The 22,880-nt window shown below is 48.8% G+C and overlaps 1 protein-coding gene across 1 annotated transcript in view; it reads right to left on the bottom strand.

Annotated features, from left to right (window-relative positions):
* CDH23 (cadherin related 23) overlaps positions 1 to 22,880 on the bottom strand; it is a 186,496-nt gene that overhangs the window by 85,203 nt on the left and 78,413 nt on the right. Inside the window, exons 7-11 of the mRNA XM_077784783.2 lie at positions 22,260 to 22,454; positions 18,261 to 18,389; positions 11,813 to 11,891; positions 2,478 to 2,590; positions 350 to 538 (exon numbers count right to left, since the gene is read on the bottom strand). Of these exons, the coding sequence (XP_077640909.2) occupies positions 350 to 538; positions 2,478 to 2,590; positions 11,813 to 11,891; positions 18,261 to 18,389; positions 22,260 to 22,454 (705 nt within the window). The remainder of the gene's footprint in view (positions 1 to 349; positions 539 to 2,477; positions 2,591 to 11,812; positions 11,892 to 18,260; positions 18,390 to 22,259; positions 22,455 to 22,880) is intronic.

Genomic DNA, 22,880 nt, shown 5'->3' with positions numbered 1-22,880 from the left:
ATCCCTGGCATGTCCCCGTTGGGAGCCCAAAAGGAAAACTCCTTTGCTAAACCAGACTGGCGAAGCGCTGCCTGACAAGAGCCCTCAAGAGGCAGGCAGGGATCAGCCTCCCAGACAATCCTATTTTCTGGCTCTCAGGAGCTGTGCAATCCTGACTGCATTAGTGCCTCCACACTGGGGAGGGAAACTGGACTCGGGGTACACAGCAAACAGAGCAGTGGCAGCAGTGAGAGCTGAGAAAGTGGATGTTGGGACAGAACCGTGCACTTCGGTACCTCAGTGACTTCTCCCCTGCCCACCCCGACACCAAACCAGTGCTACCCCACAAAGGAGGGAGAGGATACCTCACCTCATCCTTGTCCTGCACCTGGATGAAGAGGGGAAGGGCAAAGCCCACCTGGGCCAGCTCTGGGATGGCCACGCTGTACTCGGAGCTGTTGAACTCGGGGGCGTTGTCGTTGATGTCAATGACCAGGATGTTGAAGGTGGTGGTGACGCTGGCGTTGGAGGGAGTGCGGTCATCGTTCAGCTCTGTCCCCTGCAGGGAGAGAAAACAGGGCAGCCTTTATTCTCCAGAAGGAATGAATGGAAAGAAAGTGTACATGGTGTAGTGAGACTCTTGCAGCTTTCTCTTCCTCCACTTTGCCACAGAAGGATTCCAAAGTGGCTCTGCCATTGTTCCATTAACACATGGAGATGTTAGCCCAGCTCTCCCATCACTCATCCTTTAATCCCAGAACACTCTCAGAAACCTCCCCAGAGGTTTAACATTTCCCTTAGGATGCTGTGGCCAAGTTCTTCCTTGACTCTGTCATGCATCAGGTTGGCAGGATCCAGAGTCACACAAAAACAAGTAGGAGACTTCTGTGCCTCAAGCATTTAAACAGAAAAAATGTCCCTTGTGAGATGTAGGGGACAGTCCACAAAATAAGGGAAGGCTCAACAGGGCAAAGAGCACTCCTGCTCTCTCCTCTGCCATCCCTGATGTGGGACTGGGAGTTGACAGTGAACCACTCAGTATGCTGAAAACTAGGGCGCCAGAGGAAAAAAAGACTTAGACCTTAAAATAGGTTTGGCAACACGTGTCTAAATACAGAGCTGAGTCATGAGTCCACATCGCACCTCTGTCTCAAGAAGGACTTTAATTCTGCCTTCCCAAAAGAAGAGAGTGCAGATTTTAATGCCAGAGAAGCAAGACTCGTGAAACAGCCTTTTCAAGCCGAATCCCTCCTCTTGTCCTTTGGATAATCTTGCTTTGCTGTGGGCATGGAAAAGCAATGCTATCACGACCCACACGGCTCATTGCTATTCACTGCTTCTGCACACAACAGCAAGAACAGGCTGATCCCAGCGAGGAGCAATCCAGCTGTATTTTCACTGTGTGCTCCAGGATGAGAGCAGCAGAGAACATTTTGGGTCCTGGGGATGCGGGATGCAGAGAGCTGGCATTTGCAGGAGGATGCAAAGTTTGTGGGGAGAGGACATGGAAATCTATCAGACCAACAGAACGTGGTTGGAACTCCATTGTCATGCAGGGTGGAAAACGGGCAAGTTGTCAGGCTCACGAACCTTTCCAAGACTAAACAGATATTTTTGTCCCTGTTAAAAGCAGACAATCCTCCCTCTTTTGGTTTTTGAAACTATAAAAGCCTGAATTAAACGATACCAAGCAAAAGCAGACAATCCTCCCTCTTTTGATTTTTGAAACTATAAAAGCCTGAATTAAACAATACCAAGGATGGGTGAGGTTCTCCTCCTCACACAAAAAGCCCCATGGTATGAACTGTGTCTGGGACCTAGAGGGGTGATTTCTTGTGCCTCTGCCCCCCTCCAAGGAGGCATCACACCTGCCAAAACAAGAAGGCAGTGTGCTGGCTGCCTCCCTCCCAATCAATGACCCTTCCTACACTGCTGATTTTTCCCCACCCCGGCCCAGCAGAATCTATACTTCTAAATGTGTTTCCAACTAGCTGCCCAGCTTGGTATTGATTTTAATTACAGGGCTGTGAGCAGAGCCAGGGAGTCACTCTCAGGTGGGGCTGGTGGGGCTGGAAAGCCACTCTCCAGTGCCTTTTCTTGACAAGGCAACTTCCAGCATCATTCCTTCCCCGTGCCAGGAAGGCATGGATGATGCCCTGTTACACCATTGCCTGATGACAAGACAAAATGTCACATTTATCCAGGGCTTTGGTGGGGAGAAAGAGGGAAAGCAGGCAAAAGTAGGCACAATTCAGGTGCCTGAGCATGTGTCTGGTGCTGCATGCAAGCCTGGGGTATCTGCCTGCTGCCAGCAGGCACAGCCACAGGCAGGACAGCAAAAATGCCCTCACACATCATGTTTGCAGTCACCAGACAAAGGAACTGTGTTTAACTTCTCACTTGGTCAGCACATGGTAGCTCTGGATGCCCAAGAGAACAACATGGTAGCCTCCCCATCCTGCTCTGTCAATGTGCTTCCCAGCTGGAGCAGGTCTCACCTTCACTGTGAGGATGAATCCGGCGCTGTAGAAGGGATTTTCCCTGTCCAGGGGCCCATTTAGGGTCAAGGCTCCACTGATGTAGTCCAGTGCAAAGATGCTGTTGGTGTTACCTGAGAAAAATAACAGGAATGTGAGCACAAGCAGCTGGCACAGCTGATCCCAGAAAGTGCTGGAGGCAGCAGGGAAGGAAGCAAGAGGACACAAGCTCCAAGCAGAGGGCTCTAGAAACCCAGCATGCCATTCCAATATGCTTTGAAATGTCATGGCTGTAACACTCCTCCTCTCACCTGACCTGGCTCAGGGCTCAAAATGGCGCTGTCCTTCCACAGCCAAAACCTGCCAGTGCTGGAGGCAGCTGGAGAGTTTCAAAGGGTTTTAGTTATTAAAATCTGCAATAGCAAAACTGAAAGCAGGACCAAATCCAGCTGCTCCCCTCTGAGTGACCACCTGCATTTGCAGGGTATGGTGTTCCTGGGGTGGGCATGGCCTCTCTCCTGAAATACAGGGATTAAAGGACATCAGTCCAAGATAATCACAGGGAGGCAGAGCTGGACCAAGCTCATGAGGAATCCTCCACATAACAGGCGGTGTTTTAGCTGTGGGGCCCCTTGCCAGAGGGTGCTGAGGGAGATACAAGTCCACATGTATTCAAGGAAAGGCTGCAGAGCTTAAAGAAAAAAAAAATTCTATCAAGTAGTAGAGAAGCCTCACACAGCTCAGGAATTTCTTTGCTGGATGTATTAGAAGCCAGTGAAAGTATCAGCAAAATAGTGTAGGCACTTGCCCTGCTTTTATGCTCTTGCCATATGTGTTGACCCTATGCAGGCGCCTGGTTTTCCTCTACTGGAGCCAAATTTTCTCCCTGTCCCTGTCCCTACATGCAAGCAAGCAGCCAAGATGCTACAGAGCACTGGGCTGCCTCCACATCATCCCAATCCCATCCCATCCTGTCCCGTCCCGTCCCGTCCCATCCCATCCCATCCCATCCCCAGCTGGAATCCTCCTCTGGAATCAGACACCCAGAGAGGATAAAGACAACATGCTCGAGTGTCATGGCCAGCAGGTACCAAAAAGACAGTGTCCTGTTGGGAATGAGCTTGTGGCAGCTCCAGGTGCTCTCCCTGTGAGTCAGACAGAAGCAAGCAGTTGGTGTGTGGAGCCTGGGACACCTGACACCAGCCTGACACAAAAGCAGAGCAGGCTGCTGAATTAGTGATGACCAAGGAAGTCATATTCAGGCATATGGTCACCCACACAGCTCCCCTCAGCATCTTGAGGCATGCAGAAACCCCTGAACCAGATGCAGACGGGAGACAGGAAACCCTGCAGGTAAATTCCAGCCATCCCAGTCAAAAGGAAGTAAAAAATAAATCCTGTCTTCTCAATACATCTCAGCATGAAGGAAACACACACAGCATTTGTCATTTCCCTGGAAGGGAGCTGCAAGACAGATCTGCTGCCACAGAAAGTTGTCTCCCATCACTCAGTATCCACCTTGCTCCCTTCCAACCTCTGTTTGATCACAGCACCTTCCTTGGGATGCCCAAAGCCTCTGGGCCTGGCCGTTCCTTCCCTCTCACCCCAGGAGCCACCTGGCCTCTCCTCTCTGTCCCAGAGCCCTACGTGCCTTGACACCTTTTTCCCCATTCCTGAGCCATTCTATCTTCCTCCTGGACAGAATTCCTCCCATTCCTGGCCTTGCTCCTCCCTTCTCTCCATCCCAAATGCCCCACTGACCACCAGCCAGCCTAATGAGCTGATGCCAGGCTACTTAAAATATTAGCAATGGCCTTGTGGGATTTTTTCCTGATCTTTTGCTGCTGTACATGAAGATCTTCAGTCTCCTCCCTCAGACAATTCTCCTTTTTCCATCCTGACTGCCCACTTTCATGCAGTAATTTATAGCTGACTCCTTAGGAAGCTTCTTCCCATCCCAGCTTTGAAGGATGATCCAGGAGACAGAATGGACTGTGCTGCCAGGCATTTCAATGCTCCAGGACACCAGGTTGCCATGGCAAAGTTTATGCCTCAGGGTCACCTCCCCCTAATATGGAGTGCAATAAAATACAGAAACAATGGAATTTAGTGGAATTGGGTCAATAGGGGATGAATTTGACTCAACACAGCACTATGTTCTGTGTTCTAAAAAGGGTTATGCATTTCATATTTGACCACAGTCACTTTTTGAAGGATGGACAACTCAACTGGGGGCCCAAAGGCCTCCCAGGCTGCTCATCAGAGGCTTTTCTCTAGCTCAGCCTCCCCAACACCATCAGATACTCATCCTATGCCCACTGGGGCTTCCTTTATACTAGCTGAGACTTCCTGCCTTTGCAAATTTAGGGAAAGAGGTGTCTCCAATACCTCTCCAACCACAACTTCCGCACTGCTCTGACCAGTGATCCCTGCTGAAACACTCACGCTGATGAACAATGCTCATTTCCCTTGCCAAAATCTCTCTGATAATCTTCAAGTGCCTTCACTTTCCTGAGAACAGAGGAAAAAAAAACAAGGTGGGGAGAAATTAGCCAATTTTGCCTTTCCTCTCTCTGGAGAGACCAGAGGTACACACAGGAATGTGGCAGGAATTAAAGGATGTGAAAGGAAAGGCTGAGCAGCAAAATAGGGGGCAGAGAGAAGGAAAACAAGGCAGGAAATGTTTTAAATACCAGAAAGACAGAGGGAAAGGGGAGAATGACAATGAGAAAAAATTGAGAACTTTGGGACAGCAGTATGAATCCACTTCTGGCAGACTTGTTGCTCCCACCTGGCAAAGAACAGGCTTGCTCAGGACCCACAAGCCCAGCTTTTTGTTATGACATGGGTCAAGAAGAAGGAGAAGTTTCTCATCCATCTGTCTGTGTGCAGGTACAGGGGCAGCAGAACACATCCTGCATACACTGCAGCTGGCCAGGAGTCTGGGAAGGCAGGCACTGATGGGATGCTGGGCTGGGAGCACTGGGATGGATCACAGGAGCCCATTCAGAGTGTTTTTCCAAGCTCATTGAGGAACGGATGATGGCATAGGCATCATTTTGGAGAAACACTGCTATAACGAGGGGTTTTATAGATGAGAGCCATAATGTTTAATTGCCCTCAGCCAAGCTCTTAGTTTAAAAAGGCTGTTAAAAGTACTGGCTCAAACCCAGAGAAAGGGTGGGGGGGGGGGAAGAAAAAGGGGGAAAAAAATGGTGGAATCAATACCTCCTCCTTCCTTCCTACCCCTTTAGCCTTGAGCACTGTTCAAAACCCTTGGAGGGAGAGATGGAGCTACTGCCGTCCTCTAGTGAAAAGCCACCTGTCAGTCAGAGCAAGCTGTTTTCCCAGGGCAGGATAATTTTCCCACCCCCCTCTGCAGGAAGGGCTGCTCACGCTGGGAAGGCACCGCTGAACTTGGAGCAGGTGACTTTCATGAGATGTGAAAGGGGAACCCATCACACACCTTGCTCCAGATAATTTATTAATCAAAATGTGCTCCGTCAGGGCTCCTCGGGCACCGAAATAGATGCTGTTGGATGTGGTTCATGGAGTCAGCAACAGACACAGTTATTAGCAGATAAATAGTCCATGAGCTCCGTGAGCACCTCGCTGCTCTTCACCTTGAGTTCCTGCCCCCAGGCTGCTGGCAGGGAAGCAGTGCCAGGGCAGGGACCTTGCCCCGTGCTTCAATTCAAAGGCAACAAGTCAATTCCAAAGGAAAACCGGCTGTTACCACCTGAGCTTTCCGGGAAATCGAGGAACTGTATAAAACCAGTGTCCCCTTCTCCTGCTTGGGACTTTGGTTTGCTGCTCTTCTGGGGAGATGGAGCTCTCTGGAATACCAGATCTGAGCCCAAAGCTGTGTGCCAGTGCTCCTTCTCACAGGCCTGCTCTGCAAACAGGCCCTTTTTAGTATCCTTCCCCAAGGATTTGTCCATTATAGCACAACCAGCAGACCTTCTGATCTTGCAGAGCCACAAAAGGAGCTCACATCAAATGCTCGCAGAGTTCACCTTTTTAGAGCAGAATGTACAGTACCAGGAAATAAAATGAGGTATTTGTCACCCAAAGTGAAGAAATCCCCCTCCCAGATTTCCTGGGAGCTGTGGCTGAGTACCAGAGAGGAGAACAGAACCTGCAGAGTTTCTGCTCTGAGTGTAATTCCTCACACAAAAGGACTCTGAGTCTTGGACCACAACCATCGTTCCTCCATATCATCTCAAATGGGCTTTTTGATATAAACCTCACATCTCCAGGATCCACAGATTTCTGAAATTCCTCCATTGAAAAGCATCTCTGAACCAGCTGTTTTTGCTAGCCATGACCTAAACAGAGGTGGCCCAAGTTCATCGGTTTCCACTGGCTGTCAACATTGAATCCCAGACTGATATGGGTTGGAAAGGACCTTAGAGATCATCTAATTCCAAACACCTTCCACGAGACCAGGTTGCTCAGCCTTGAACACCCACTAAATCCCAAGAAGCTAAACAGGAAGTCCCAGAAACTAAACAGAAAAATGCTTTTGTTTCCTATTTCCACATAAAAGGGAATGTATAGTTTTAATTACAGGGGGCTGTTTGCTGCGGGACCGCCTGCCACGCAAACCATTATCCCAATCATATCTCTTCCCAATGACTCCTGGATTGCCAGGGAGACAAAGCCAGATGCCAACATGACGACAAAAAACAGCGTGCAGGAAGATGAGGAGCAGCTGAGCCAAGGGAAGAAGGGCTGTGACCGCAGCCACCATCTTTGCTTTGTGCTGTCTCATCCCCTTGCATTGGCAGGGTGGGAAAAAACAGCTTTTGATGGATAACTCGGCGCCAGGCACTTTTCCACCCATCAGCGTGTCCTCCTACAGAAATGTTCTGCCGTGATGACTGCCTTTAAATCACTCGGGAAGGCCCTCCCAGCAGGTGTAATTTATGAGGGCTTCAACACCCCGGCAGTTCACCCAGCGAGGCGAATGTGGGAAAAACGCGGAGCGATGTAGGGAATAGCAAAATGAGCAGGTCCCCACTCACAAGGGTTCTCCCCTGATGTTCTTCCCCTAAAACCTTAATAAAGAAGGCAGAGCAAAGCAAACCCCTTCGAAGGGGTTTGCTTTGCTCTGCCTTCTTTATTAAGTCAGCTCAAGCTATGGAGGTGATTGTCAGCAGCCAAGGGCTTGGAGACCACTTTGGCCATGACCTTTCCTCAAGGATTCAAGCTGCACTTTCACAAGGAAGGTAGTGGGACACTCTGGCTCTGTTAAGAGCATGGGAAACATGTTCTGAGAGCTACTGCACTGATTTTTTACTCATATAAATATATTATATGGAAAAAAATATATCTGTGACATTTTATTCATTACCAGGAAATTCAGAAGATGGAGAACAATTCTTTTCAGCTTCCCTCGCACTTCTGTAACTCACACTTCTACTGCATTGAGCAAATCATGATTTTTAATTCATGTTTCCCTCAGGATGCACCAGTTAAAGGAAGAGAGGCGTTGCTAGAAACTGCATCAGTCTTATAAAATAATCAAATTGGGGCGGGGGGGGAAGAACCCCATCCTAAGGGTTTGTGAATAGCCCTAAGGACCATCTGAGAGTGAAAGCTCACTCCCTTCTCCGCCGAAGGACTTTCCAAGACCCAGGAAGGACGTATAGATTGCCCTTGTGCAATCTCCCACTGCCCATCCATCACCACACCTGAAATGTGTCAGGCAGGCAGAGACTGACGTGTGGGACCCTTTCCCCTGGGTTAACCCTTCAGTGCCTGCCCAAGCTGCACAGGTCACCTTCACATCCTCCTGCCAGGAGACTCCAAGGATCCTGACTCTCCTGGAAATAAATGAAGCCCAAAGTTTACTGCGAGCAAGCAACATGTGAGTCAATATGTTTTCCTAAGAGGAGCTTGCGGGCAAAAGTCTCCTCCTGCCTATTAATTAAATTGCTGTTTAACTCACGCTGAAAATCCTTCCCTTAAAGAGCCAGAGGATTCCCCGTGCCCCAGGCGATGTGTAGAGGCAGCAAATGTGAAAACACACTGCCGTCTGCAGGGCTGATCCTGCCCAAAACGCCAGGGCCCTCCCCATTCCCGGCGGGAAAATCAATCTCTGTTAGCCCAAGAGTTCCCCTAAATGAAAAGCCTTATCTGGAACAGGCCGTGTTATACAACAAGTCACTCGCTTTGCCTGGGAAATGAAAGATGATGAGGCAGAGTCCCCGGTACAGAGGCTATCTCCATAAATCTGCCAAAAAGGAGCTGTGGATTACTTTGCTGGATTAATTATCTGTCCTTCAAACAGAGTCCTGACCTCAGTGGCTGAGCATCTCCAGCCTGTCACCGCAGCTGGGAGGGAGGGCTAACACAGGGCTCTGGCCACAGGAAAAGCAGCAGAACACCCTCTGGAGCAATGGGAGCCCTGGCACTGACCAGCCTGTTGGCACAAGGGGCTTGAATTGTGAGGTCTCATTATGCATTTCTTTATCAACAGGGCAGTGAGCACGTTCCTTTGAAAGTGTGAAGTGAAAAAGTACATTTTCCTGGAGTTAAAACACTCTGATGGGAAGGAAGGGGCAGAAACAACCGAATGGCTTTTCCCTATTAGATATGGAAATGATTCCCAATGCAGGCAGGACAAGCAGCCAAAGCCACGGCAGAGCTACACCAGTGCTCCTCCATCATCTCAGCCTTAACAGCTTTGTAAGCTGGCGGCATAAAGCTAGATCTCAAGTCTTATTTTATGTGGTTATGGTTAATCTTTTAGTTTTATTGTGTTCCTGTCACGGGAGGACCTTGTGCTGGAGATAGCTGTATAAATAAGAGCTGCTGCAGTACATCCCCAGACGTGGCTGCCCGAGGGATGGAGCCGAACGGGACAGCAGCAATTCCAAATTAATTTTTAAACCCCACCTCCAAAGCACACCAATGCTTTAGGCACTAACACCAAAGGTATGATGAACAGCCAGGTTGCTTCTCAGCTCTCTACTGCAAAAGCAGGCCAGCCACATGCCAACTCTGTGCCCAAAAAAGTCTGAGAGCTGGGAAAAGGCATCATCCATCCCTGCAGGGGAATGGCAGCAGCATCACTGCTACCTCCCCTCCTGGAAGAACCAGCTTTAATTGCTACTGCCACCACCCACTTTCACTTTTGCTTACAGTCAGTTTCTAATTTAATTTGCTTCCCAATTCCCATATGTTAGGCTTTTTTTTTTCTTTCTTTCTTTTTTTTTTTTTACAAATTGCCATAAAATTTTTCCAGCTCAGGCACAAAAATCTGCTCGCTGACCTTTACCATCATGATTGAGGATAATGAGAAATTAATTAGGCTTTACCTGCCTGCCAAAAATAAAATGGCTTGCCTTGGCTGAGCAGGATTTTGGAAGCGCATTAGATGCCAGTCCTGTGTCTGGACTCTCACACATCAGAAAGTAACATTAGCTCTGTCCATGGGCTGATCATTCCCATCCAACCCCTTCTCCATGAGACTCTGGTCTTGGCAGGAGAAAGATGCCTAGCCAGTTAGGAAAACACTTCTTAATTCTCATGTTTGGGAAAAAAAATAGTAGTGCAGAATAGTTTAATCACTCTTTTGATCTGCTCTGCTGGATCCTCCGGTAGGAGAGCTGCCCCCAGCAGGCAGGACTGCAGGCAAGGGTTAAGCTCTTGGCATACATAAGAGCAGATGCAAGGCTCTGTGCAGTGATCTACCTGCAGGTCTCTCCATGTTCCACCTGGATCCCAGAGGGTCCTGACTCCCCCTCCACCATCCCACTGCCCATCCAGGATGGCCAGGCTGACAGCTATTTTACCGTCCTCATTGTAATTCAGCAACCTCTGCAAAATTAGATGGATGTTTCAGTCCAGTCTCCAGTGAAAAAGAACCCGTATCAGCCAGAAGACAGCCCCTGCTGCACCTTGGCCAGCTGGTACCCACAATCTGGGAGAATCTCTCAAATAAATTGCAGAGGGAATTAGAGGAATAAATAATCCTCGCATCTTCAAAGGCTGGATACTTGCAGCCAGGATCAGTGGACTTGAAAGTCAGGGTGAAATCACCTTGACCCTTGAGGCTGATTAAAAGAGGTTTGAAATGGCTGGGCTTTAAGAGAAAAAACTGGGAAATTATTCCTGCACGTGGGGGCAGCACCTGGAGCATGTGGCAGAGAGTGGCGGGGAGGCACTGTCCCTGTTTCTTGCTGGGAAGGAGCCCTCCCACTAAAAGAGATGACAAGAAAAGGGTTACAACCCACACCCACCAAGCTGGTCCCTCGTTCCTGGGTCACCCCAGTGAGCAGTCTGTCTGTCCTCACCAGAGCAGCATCTGAGTGCAGCATCAAAGTCAGCTGGGCTATGGCAGAGATTGCTGAGCTCAAGGCATCTTAAATGAAACAGGCCTAAGCCCCCAAAACTGGCCTTCGCATAAGGCAGCTGGGTTTTATTGGGAAACACCATCCCTGCCTGCCCAGCCCCTGCTGCCATCAGAAGGGATCCTCAGGCTATGCAGCCAAAGGGGCAAAGCATTGCCCAGCAGTGATCCACTCATCCACACCAAGAAGGGATCCCAGGCTTCAGAGCCAGGCTGCAAAGGCAGGCTCAATCCTATCAGAAGGCAGAAAGCCACCACAACTTTAATTAAACTTCCTTCTCTAGCTCTGCACCCTCAAAGACCCAGTCCTTGCATCAAATCTTCTGAAACTTTTGGGAAACACCACAGAAACCACCAGGAACTGTTCAGTCCATACTCAGTCCTGTTCCCTCCTGGAATAGAAAATCCCCTCCGTGGGGTTGTGTGAAGTTCAGCTGTTTGTGGCTCATCGTTTCAATGTGAAATATTGTCAGATTTGCTTGGAGCTACCTGGGCTAGTGGAAAGCATCCTGAACAATCATCTTTAAGGTCCCTTCCATCCTAAATCATTCTACCTGTTCTACGCCATGATTTCCCAGGGATGGGATGTACAAAGACTTATTGCAGGCCTATCCCCTCCATCCATCCATCCATCCATCCATCATCCATCCGTCATCCATCTATCCATCCATCATTCATCCATCCATCCATCCATCCATTCATCCATCCATCCATCCATCCATCATCCATCCATCCATTCATCCATCTATCCATCATCCATCCATCATCCATCCATCCATCATCCATCCATCCATCCATCCATCCATCCATCCATCCATCCATCCATCCATCCATTCATCCATCCATCCATCCATCCATCATCCATCCATCATCCATCCATCCATCCATCATCCATCCATCCATCCATCCATCATCCATCCATCCATCCATCCACCCATCCATCCATCCACCCACCCATCCATCCCTGCTGGGGTCCCTCCGTGCCCCCAGGACTCACCCGAGATGATGGTGTACCCGATGCCCCGGGGACGTCCCTTGTCCTGGTCGACGGCTGTTATCATCCGCACGGTGGTACCCTGGGGAGGGACAGGGGACAGCTGTCACAGCACTGCTGGGGCTCCCACAGCGACCCGCACCTCTCACCCTGGGCCAGCTGCTGAGGGACAACCTGTCCTAGGACATGGCAGGGCATGGAGAAGTCCCACTACCTGACCTTGAAACAGTTCAGGCTCAGTACTCATCACGCTGGTGTGAGCTGCAGAGCTCTGCTAAACCACCCCAGGATGTAGCTGGGAATGCTGAGGGCATGACCAGCAGGAAACAATTCCATTTCACCACCCCCTTCAGTTTGGTCACAACGCCAGTTTAATCTGCCATTGGCTTCCCAGTTTCAAACCTGCCCTCTTCTCCCACTGTGTTCCTCAGATGAGGCACCCCAACAATAAGGGCTGCTCAAACTGACCATCGGCAGCCTGAGTGGGCTGCAGAGATTTTAACTGAAACCCTTGAGGAGGAGGAGGAGGAGGGCAGAACAGATGCTGAGAACCAGGGATTGCCCCCAGGCAGGAGCTTCTGCAACTGCCGGCTCACCAACCTCATCTTCCATCCTGCAGCATGCACTGTTCCTATGGCCCAGCAGAAAGATCCAAAAGTCCCCCAAAACTGACAAGAACAACATAAGAGGGACCCAAAAATCTTGTTTAGCTCTTGAAATAAAACTATCCTGCTCCATAAGTCAACTTCCCCCGCCGCAGTGCAGTGAGCCCCTGTGAATACCAACACATGCACATGCCTGTAATTAATGTAGTGTGAAAAAATTTACAACTCAGCTGTTCTTGTTTTCATTGGCTTATTAACAGTGGGGAAAGCAGCAAATTTTTTTTTCTTTTCCCTCAAAGGAAATTTCAGCAGAGGCGTTTGCATATCTAACGAGGGAGCAGAGTGGGTCGGCAGGCTCATGCTTGCCCTGCAATCCATCATTTGAAGGCCAAAGGGAAAGCTGAAACATCACTGGTGGAAAGAAGGGACTCGCAGGACTTCCAGATCCATGTCCCTGGGGGCTTGATGCCGCTGCTGGCCATAAAGAAGGCTCCCAGGGCCAGGCAGGCTGCCCGTTCCCTGATCTCCGAGGGCATTTCAACAGACTCCTTAAGTAAATCCATGTTATTAACCGAGAACATTAGCCATAAATCCCAGGTCACTGGCCTCTGAGCAGCACTCGGCTGCTGAGGCTCAGCAGCTGCCCGGAGAGCCTCTAAATTACTGACAATAACTGTGCTTTCCCAAGAGCACAGAGAGAGAACAACCGCTGCAGAAGTGGGCAAGGAGCAGGTGGGAAAGCAGAACAGGGGACATGGAAAGGAGGGCAGGGCAAAGTGGAGGGGAAAAAAAGGATGATGCTTTTCGGTGTGCTCTGTCCCAGCGTGGTTTTGCTTAAATTATAATGTATTATACTTTATATTATACTATACTATATATATATTCAATTGTATTATATAGTATATATAATAGTATATAGTATATAGTACATAGTATATAGTATATACTATGTTTATAATATATAGTAATTATAATAGTATATAGTATGTTGCATATAGTATATTGTATATAATATATAGTATATTGCATATTGCATATAGTATATAATATATAGTCTATAGGATATTGTATATTGTATATTGCATATATTATATAGTATATATTGCATATAGCATATTGTATATTGCATATTGCTTATAATAGATTGTAACAGTAATTATAATATAGTACATAGTATATTGTATTTTATGTGTTATTACATATTCTGTAATAGTAATTATAATATAGTATATAGTATATTGCATTTTATGTGTTACTATGTATTCTGTATTGTATTATACATTACCCTCACATTCAGCAGAGTCAAACTCGATGCAATCTTTACTCTCCCACCCTCACGGCGCAGGTGAGAGCCCCCTCCCCTCCTGGCACACCCCCACAGGAGGGGCAGTGTGTGCAGGCACCGGGGCTGGGTGACAGCTCCTCACCCATCGCTCGGCTCGGAATGGGAATTGCCTCCTGCAGGGGGAAGGCAGGGCCCTGCCATGGCTGGGGAATAGCAATGGGATGCTTCATCTGCAGAAGAGCCCCTCCTGGAGGAGCCAAGGGCAAGGGCTGGAGGGAGAGATAAAAGGATGAACGGGATGTGGCAGCAGGGGAAGTTTGGGAGGGGTGGAGGAGGAATCAGTTAGGATAGCTCAGCGGCGTATGCCATAGTGATGCCCACGGGAGAGAAATTATCCAGACATTTGATTAAGGAATGAGGGACCATGCTGAGGTTCACCCTCTGCCCTCGGCAGGCCCGTGATGATGATGATGATGATGATGATGATGATGATGATGATGATGATATCCTGCTGCTGGGTTTTGGCATTGGGGCTCCCCCCGTTCTCCTTGCAGCCTCCTGTGTTTCTCCTCCTGCTCCACAAACACCTCCTGGGGATGAGCCATGTTTCACCAGTGTCCAAGAAACACATGTTGGAGTCATGATGCCTTCCCTACAATCCATGGATGCTGTCTCCTGGAACCCTGGCAATATCTTTCACATCCCACCTGGTTTCCATCCAGACTCTGCCCACAAGTCTGGCAGACACCACTTCTGCCATCCATCCCTTCCTGAGCAACCACAGTGTTTGGGAGCAGCCATGAACCTCCTGGGAAAGGGGCCGAAGAAGTGGCACAGGGCACAACCTGTGACAAGACCCTGGAGCTCTTAGAAGCTCCCAAATGTCCCTGACTTTCCTTTTAAAACAAGTCACACCTCGCCCACCTACTGCAGACAGCAGTGGCTGCAAGGAGAGGGCTTGGCTGGTGGGTACAGAGAGAACAGAATAACTCTTCCCCTCTTGGGGAGGAGGAAGAAGGTTTAGAAAAGTAATAATCTGGGAAAGACTATGCTTTAAAAAAGGCAAAGAAAATAAAGAATGGCACATTATCCAAACAAAATCTGAGGGTTTTTTCAAGAGGGGCAGGGGTAAATCAATCCTTTTTTAATAAAACCCTGAGCTTTTAATAAAGTGTTCACACTGATGGGCTGGAAATATTGTAAGAAAGAATTAACTCGGAGCTATTGAGACCCTAGGGCAAAACCAGCAGTGATTCTACATTATTTCTTCAACTCAAGGAGTTTCTGAGGAGGAGGGGGATGGTGCTGAAGGATTAAAACTGTTTTAATGATGTTTGACATATATCTGTACCATTCCACTGCAAGGTAATACAAGTGCTGGTCCTGGGGCCGTGTGTGCCAGCAGGGTTTGACCCCACTCTTGCCCTCACGAGGCTCCCTGTGGGATGAAGCACACATTCACAGCCCTCAGCTTGTCTCCTGGAGAGTGGATTCCTCCCCTTGCACCCACAAAGGGAAGCTGCAGCACTGCCTGCACCATGCACCAGCTGAGGTGCAGAAAAGCAGAGGCTCATCAGAACCACAGCAGCTCTGCAAGGGGAAAGGGCCCCTCTCCTCCAGCCCCAGTCAGCTCCTCTGAAGGACATGGAATCCCAGAACCGTTTAGGAAAAGCCTTCTGAGATCATCCAGTCCAACCATTCTCCGCCACTAACTCCTGTCCCCAAGTGCCACATTCACATGTCTTTTAAACCCCTGCAGGGATGGTGATTCCATTACTGCCCCGGCAGCCTGTGGCAATGCTTGCACAGCCCTTCCTTTGCAGGGCATTCAACACCAACCACACCACTCAGTCTCCAGCTGCTGTGAGGACAGACACCCATAAAGCCTCTTGAGGATGAAAAACACACCTCAGAGCTTTGCCACAGCTGCAGGCACACTTGGGTGCCCTAGGAGAGATGCCTGAGCCATGCTGGGATGATAAACAACATCAAGAAAGAAGATACAACACCTCCAGGGACAGTAGAGTCTCTCCCTGCTGTGTCCTCTTCCTCTGCCCGATAAGAAATTGCTTTCTTCTCAGTGTCACAATAAGCACCTGCCCAAAATGCTTCTCAATTATGCTCCCAGATCGTGGCCTGAGAGAAATAAGAACTACAACTGCACTTCTCTCCCCTCTCATGCCCCTCCACCCCTCTTTCTTCTTCTTCTCTTACAAGATTAGGGACTTGAAAGGCGAAGCGCAGCCCAGCGTTGCAGCAGGAGGAGGGGAGGGGGTGAGCGCTTCAGAAAGCTGCCATGGCAAAAAAAATCCCATTTCTCACTTCTTAATTCCAGTCAATTCCAGTCAAAGGGCTGATAGAGATCTGTTTGTGGTAATTTGCTGCAGTTTATCCACTCTTTTCACCTTCTATCGGCTCTCCGCTGACGGGCTGGCTGACATGCTGTTACTCGAGTGAGGAAATTAAAATTTGATGCAATAATCCCAAATAAGAAGGATTTTATTAGGTAATGTATACACTTTAGATGAGGTATTTTTGCCTGATACATTGATAGGGGAACACAGACATGCTGTGCACCACAGATAAAAGGACGAAGAGAGAAGGGGAGCAGTGGCTCTGTGGATTTAGGGCTGGGATGAGATGCCTTGAGCACATTTGGACCTGCTGAGCCACATGTCAGGGTAAACATCATCCAAAAATGCACACCAACCTCTTGGTTTGACCTGCAAGCCTGGGTTTGGGTGGGAGCTGGCCAAGCCCAGACTCCCCACCCAAATGGGTGGTGATCATTTTGATAACCAAGACATTCGCTCTTCACATGGCTCCACCCAGGGGGTAGGGCAGAGCTGATGAGAAGATTTACACTGGGAGACAAAAAAATGCACATAATTAATGGCTGGACTTGATGAACTTTGAGGTCTTTTCCAACCAAATGACTCTGTGTTAAACGCCAGGCTTGGCAAAGCAAATCACATCCTTGTTTCAGCACTGGAACTTGTCCCAGGAGGGCTGGGAATTTGAGTCCAAACCAGAGGGTGACACCACTCAAAGCAGTCCCCACCTCCAGCAATCTTCCTCTTCACCATGCCTCCGGTGGCACCTATCCCTCTCAGACACCTCAGTGCCTTTGGAGATGTTGCACATGGCCAAGAGAAATTAAAATCTCTAAACCCGGTGCGAATTCCTTCTTCATTTTCCTGTATCACCTTACACAGTGGTTATTTGCTGCTTTCCTGACTGTTCCAGGAATAACTGTGGTGCATATTGACACAAAGGGTTCCTTCAGCCTTAATGTATATAATTATTTGGAAGACATTCCCTTTCCTGAATACAAGATCACTCCATGGAGGTGATGCACTCTAGGATTTTTAATACTTATGGCACTTTCATTCCTCCAATTTCATTTAAAGATTTTTTACTCCTAGTTAAACATGATTTGATTTGTGGGGTTTTATTTACCTGCAGCTCACTCTGTCCATCTCAGAGATACTCCAAAATATCAACAAAACTTTTACCTTGTAAGTAGTTCATGAATAAGCTGGGTTTTTTTGGCCACCTCTGGGCCAGCAGACAGGTAATGTGCTATGTCACCATGGAATTTGGGACAGTACAACTCAGCCCTATTCATCCAGCACTCTCCATGTCCACTTTTGCCCCAAAGTGAATAAAAAGGCACAAATTGAAGCACACTGGAGTTCCCTCTCCCTCTGAACAGAACCACCAGGCATTTGGGATCCAGAGCACCACACAAGTTATGGGGTGCACATGTGCTGTGGGTGCTCACCACCAGGATTTTAAGGCAGGTTTTTCCTTCCACAAACAAAAAATGTTTTCCCGTGGACAAAGTGATGGGATGCACAGCTGTGGATGCTGTGGAGAAGGGCTGGTGCTTGGATTAAAGCCCTTGGTGAGTCTCCAAAATGGTCTCCATTCCCTGGGTAGATTGCAAGGGCTCTACTGCATTTCAGGGTGGACTTTTAATCCTGACTGGAAAGTACCAAAAATAGAAGGGACAAATTTCTCATTGGAAGTCCTAGCTGAGATTCCCTCTAGAAACAGCTCCCAAAGCCCAAGCTGCCCTCCACGCTCCCTGACATCTGTGGGGGAGAAAAAAAACCCTCATCCCTGCTGTATTCAGAGACTGGGAGACTTTTTTCCACAAACAGTGAGTTTGCTGACAAACCGAGTTTCAGAAGAACTAAAATGATTGGACCAATTTGGCAAAACCTGGGGGAAAAGACTCAAAGTGCTGAAATGGCTGATGATTCTGGCATTTTCAAAACTGCCTCATTTCGGGAACGTTTAGATTTTTCCTTCAAGTTCTCTATTGGAAATGGCATGCAGATAGACCGTGGGGAGGAGACAGGGTGACTGTCTGCTACGAACAATACAAAGCCCCTGCAGAATTTAAGAAAAAACCCTCAAGAAAAGATTTTATTTGGGGTCCAGGCTTGCTGAACCCCTGTGCTTAGGCTGCCTGTTTTAAAAAAGGGCTGAGTGTTTTGGATCTGGCTGGAGGTGTGCTGTTTCAGAAGGAAACCCCACAGAACACAGCCCTTACCGGAGGCGAGTTCTCGTAGATGTTGGTGCTGTAGGGCAGGTTGATGAAGATGGGGTCCATGTCCTGCACATCTGTGATGATGACTGCCAGGTTGGCAAGAGTAGACAGGGGCTTGTTTTTATCTTGGTCCTTGAAAAAAAGAAGGGGCAGGGAGGGGAGAGAAAGGATTTTTATCAGAAAAACAGAATTATTCAGCAGCATTAAGTCTCACGTGGTTGTAGCTGGGACAGGATTTCTGAATAGTGGAGGTAATCATCTCTTTTTCAAGCTACCTGCTGGAATTATTGTCCACTGCACCTCCCTCTAAGCTGAAATACAATATGCATTTCATTGCAGCATCAGTCCTTTCAAATGAAGCAAACACCAATTTAGTTTTCATCACATTTTGAGTGAAAATGCATCAATGCTGTTCAACATCTACTTCAAAATGTAAATTCCTTCCTAATGCAGACAAAGCCTAAGGTACCTCTGCATGGTCAGACCCAGGGGTGGGTGCCAGCAGCCTCTCTCATACCCACAGTGCTGATGCCTTAACACAGCCAAAGAGGAGGCTCCGGGAGACCTCAGAGCCTCTTCCAGTGCCTAAAGGGGCTCCAAGAGAGCTGGAGAGGGACTTGGCACAAGGGCATGGAGGGACAGGACAAGGGGAAATGGTTTTAAACTAAAAGAAGTCAGGGTTAGATCCCGTATTAGGAAGAAATTCCTGGCTGTCAGGGTGGTGAGTTTGCCCAGAGAGGCTGTGGCTGCCCCTTGATCCCTGGCAGTGTCCAAGGCCAGACTGGATGGGGCTTGGAACACCCTGGGATAGTGGAAGGTGTCCCTCCCCATGGCAAGGGGTTGAACTAAATGGTCTTTAAATATCCCTTTCCACCTGAACCATTCCATGATTCTCTGATCACCTCCCTTTCGCTCCATCACATCCCACCAGGACAGAGCCTCGGGCTCTTTTCCAAGCATGACCCTCCTCCAGCAGCCAAAGCCACAGCAGAAGGCACTGCCACCAGCTTCTCCTGCTGCCACTGCTTTTCTTGCTGAAGCCTTGTTCCCTGGGTGCTCAAAAGTGACCCCAATGCCCCCAGCCCTTTGCTAAGGGCAGGAGCAAAGAGAGCACACAGAGGGAAGGGAATCAGTGTCTCCTTACCCCCAATCAGGCACTGTGCTGGAAGGTGACTACACACTCCCAAAGCAGCTCTGAGCAGAGGCAAAGACTGATTGCCAGAAGATTAATGTTAATTTAAACTCTATTCAACAACTCAGCTTGTACATTATCCTCTTAACCTGCAGGGCTCAGTGTCTGTGGCCTGGGTGGATGCTTATTCTGACTCTGCTGTTAGTGCCATCAGGTTCAAGTCCTTTGTTTCTTCAGATAATGTTCCTTCCCCTCCCCTTCACCTCTCAAATTTTGTTCCAGGCATCACAGACAGCACTGAAAAAAACAAGCATGCATCCAGTTTCCTCACTGGACCGTCTCTCCTGCTGTCCTTTCCAGCCTCACCCTGTGCTCGCTGCCCTCATCCCTGGGATAGAACAACTCCTGCCTTGCACCCATGCTGCTCAGCAATCCCTGCAGCCACCCTGAACCCCCAATGACCCCATTTCCCACTCTGGACTGTGCAAACTGCTCATCAGGCAGACAAAAATCTGCTCTTCCAGCTCCTGCTACACTGGTGGAACCTTCACATTTCTTTTTTCGCCCTAGGGTTTCTCATCACTCTTCTAGGAATTAGTATAACTGATCAAGGCAAGGAGATATTCCCACAGCTGCCACCCAGCCCAGTTCAGAGACAACACTGAAGTCCTTGGATTCCCTAAGCTAGAAATCACTGGATGCCAGGAGTGTATTGAGCAAGGAGCAGGCTGCCCAGAGCAGCTGTGGTTGCCTCATCCCTGGAAGTGTCCTAGGCCAGCCTGGACAGGGCTTGGAGCAACCTGGGATAGTGGAAGGTGTCCCTGCCCATGACAGGGGTTGGGATGAACTGGGCTTTACAACCCCTTCCAACCCAAACCATTGTGGGATTCCATGAAGTGCCCATTTTATCTCTGCTGGGCCAGACAAAGCTGGATGGACCAAGCTGACACCATTGCATCCTTAAGGAAATCAGAATCCTGGAAGAAAGTTACATTTCCATCAGGGACTGTGTTTGGTCCCACATTTTCCAACCTGCTACACAGCTCAGTAACACATCCCAGGAAAGAGTGTCAGCGACAGACGCTGGCAAGGAAGCGAAAAACAGAGGCCCTCTTCACACTGGAGTATTAAAATAAAATGAGGTATGTTTCAACCTCGCAAACAAAATGAGGTATGTTTCAACCTCGCAAACAACAAAAAACCGAGTTTCTGGAGCAAATTCCACATCCTGGAACATGCAGGGCTTGGGCTGAAAGGTTGTGATGTTTGCCCTACAGTGTATGAGTGTCCGGGCCCGCTGCTGTGAAGAGAGAAGCACAGCCCTCCGTGTCCTCCTGACATTTGCGGTTCTGCATCAAGACAATGATCTTGATCAAATCACACGCTTTGAGAGCTCTAGCCAGCTGCCTGGAGGGGGCAGAGAGGGTTTTCTCCCCCTCTCCTGAGTGTGGAGTTGGACAGATGCATTGCAGGGCTGAATCTCACCTTCCTCTGTTGCGTGCGATGTGGGGAAGGAGCCAGCATCCAGGGCTGCAGCCTGTGTGCTCCTTGACATTCTCCAACTCTCTCTAGACTGAACACCAGGGACTGAACACCCACTCACATGGGGCATGAATTTACCATTTCCCATGCCAAGGGTCCCCTCCCAGTGTGATGGCACTGACTGTAATTAAGACCCCAGGTTCTCCTCTGTCCACCAGAATGTTAACGCTTGATGTCTGAACTTAATACAGGTGAACCCACTTGTAATAAACCACAGCGTACAAGGAATGAGCCTGGAGGATTCAATATACCAAAGACATTCTTCACTCAGAGGCTGGTGAGACACTGGCACAGCTTTCCCAGGGAAGTTGTGGATGTAGCTCCATCTCTGGAAGTGTTCCAGGCCCGGCTGGGTGGGGCTTGGGGCAACCTGGCCTAGCAGAAGGTGCCCCTGCCCATGGCAGGGGTTGGAATGGGATGGTCTTTAAGGCACCTGGCCCAAACCATTCCATGATTCTGTGAATGGTCTGTTTGCCTGTGGGAATCCAGAGCTTCCCTATGGCTGCCCTGGAAGGTCTGGGACCCTGGCAGGGGTCAGGAACCCCCCTGGACAGAGCCCCCAGAGACACTGTGATCTCTGTCCATGGAAAAGAGTTTTCAATCTTACAGGATGAATTACCAGCTCTGAGTGTTTGATATCAGTAATAATTAAGTGTGGCACGGGTGCAAAAGTAAAAATTTAGGATTCTAGATTAGGGGTTCAAAGGGGACAAGATGGAGGAAATTGGGTGTGCCTTGTCCTTTTTCTCCTTCTTCATGCCCTCCATGTTTCACTGTGGTGTTGGCATTTTTCTGTTGGTTCAGGCTGGGGACACACTGTCCAACGTAGGTGACAGATATTGGCATGTTCTTGTAAATGCAGCCCAGGGAGTTTCTGGTATTTAATGTTTGTCACATCCCACTCAGGGCAGAGCCCCACACGCTGCCCTGCAGGACAGAGCTGGGCAGGGCAGCAGAACATGTTAGAGATAAACAGAATAAACAACCTTGGAACCAGCACAGACCAATTATGACTTCTTCTTTGGCTGCGGGGCTGAAAGACAGAGACTTTCTACAATCTCAGAATCATCAATACCACAGATTCTGACATTTGCCCTCTACTGGGTTTCACCACCCAGGAGCTGGTTCCCTTCCTGCAGAAGCCCCTGACACGTGTGAGATGCTGTTGGAGAGGTGCAGCCGTTCCCCACAGCGACCTAAAACCACCCAGAGACCTCACTGCTGCAACGCCTCGCTAAGCAGAAAATACAGCAGCTTTTCCAGAGCAGGGCAATAACACAAACCCCAGACAGCACCTGCAGGCCTGCAGCTGCCCGGGTACGACTCACCGTGGCGTTCACCTGGAGCTGGTAGGCCTGGGTGACTTCGTAGTCCAGCTCCCGGATCACCGTCACGATGCCACGGCCGCTGTCGATGGCAAAGAAGCTGGAAGGGGGCTGGAAGGAGTAAAGCACGCTGCCTCCTGCCCCCTGGTCCGGGTCCGTGGCGTTCACGATGAAAATTGGAGTGCCCACGGGGGTGTTCTGGAGATAAGAAAGAAACATCGGTAGCACTGCGTGCTGTTTTCGCATCAAACGTACACCAGCAATTTCCTTCTCCCACCGGGAGCGGTATCCAGAGACCCTGCAACTCCAGTCCTGCATTTCCAGCCATTTGTAAGTTACACAGCTGTGTTCTTTATTGCAGTATTGCAGGGCCTATAATAGTTGTTACACACTTATAATAATAGTTATACAGCTGTGGTCAAGGTGGCACTCTACCACAAACCCTTATTTTTCCTAGACATCCCAACTTTCCAGAAAAATTGCTCTCTTTGCTGAAACTTGTTTTTTGCCCAAAGGTATTTTTATTTTTGATGCTGACTCCTTCGCTGTTTTCACCACAAAGTATTAAATACAAGAGAGCTTTAAAAAAGTAAGGGAAAATAAAAAAAAAAAAAGCATTAAATG

This window comes from Lonchura striata, chromosome 6 (assembly GCF_050655825.1).
Source record: "Lonchura striata isolate lonStrDom1 chromosome 6, ASM5065582v1, whole genome shotgun sequence".
In the NCBI taxonomy this organism is placed as follows: Eukaryota; Metazoa; Chordata; class Aves; order Passeriformes; family Estrildidae; genus Lonchura; species Lonchura striata.
The sequence above is the reverse complement of the archived record's forward strand: the minus strand, read 5'-3'. Positions and strand labels throughout refer to the sequence as shown.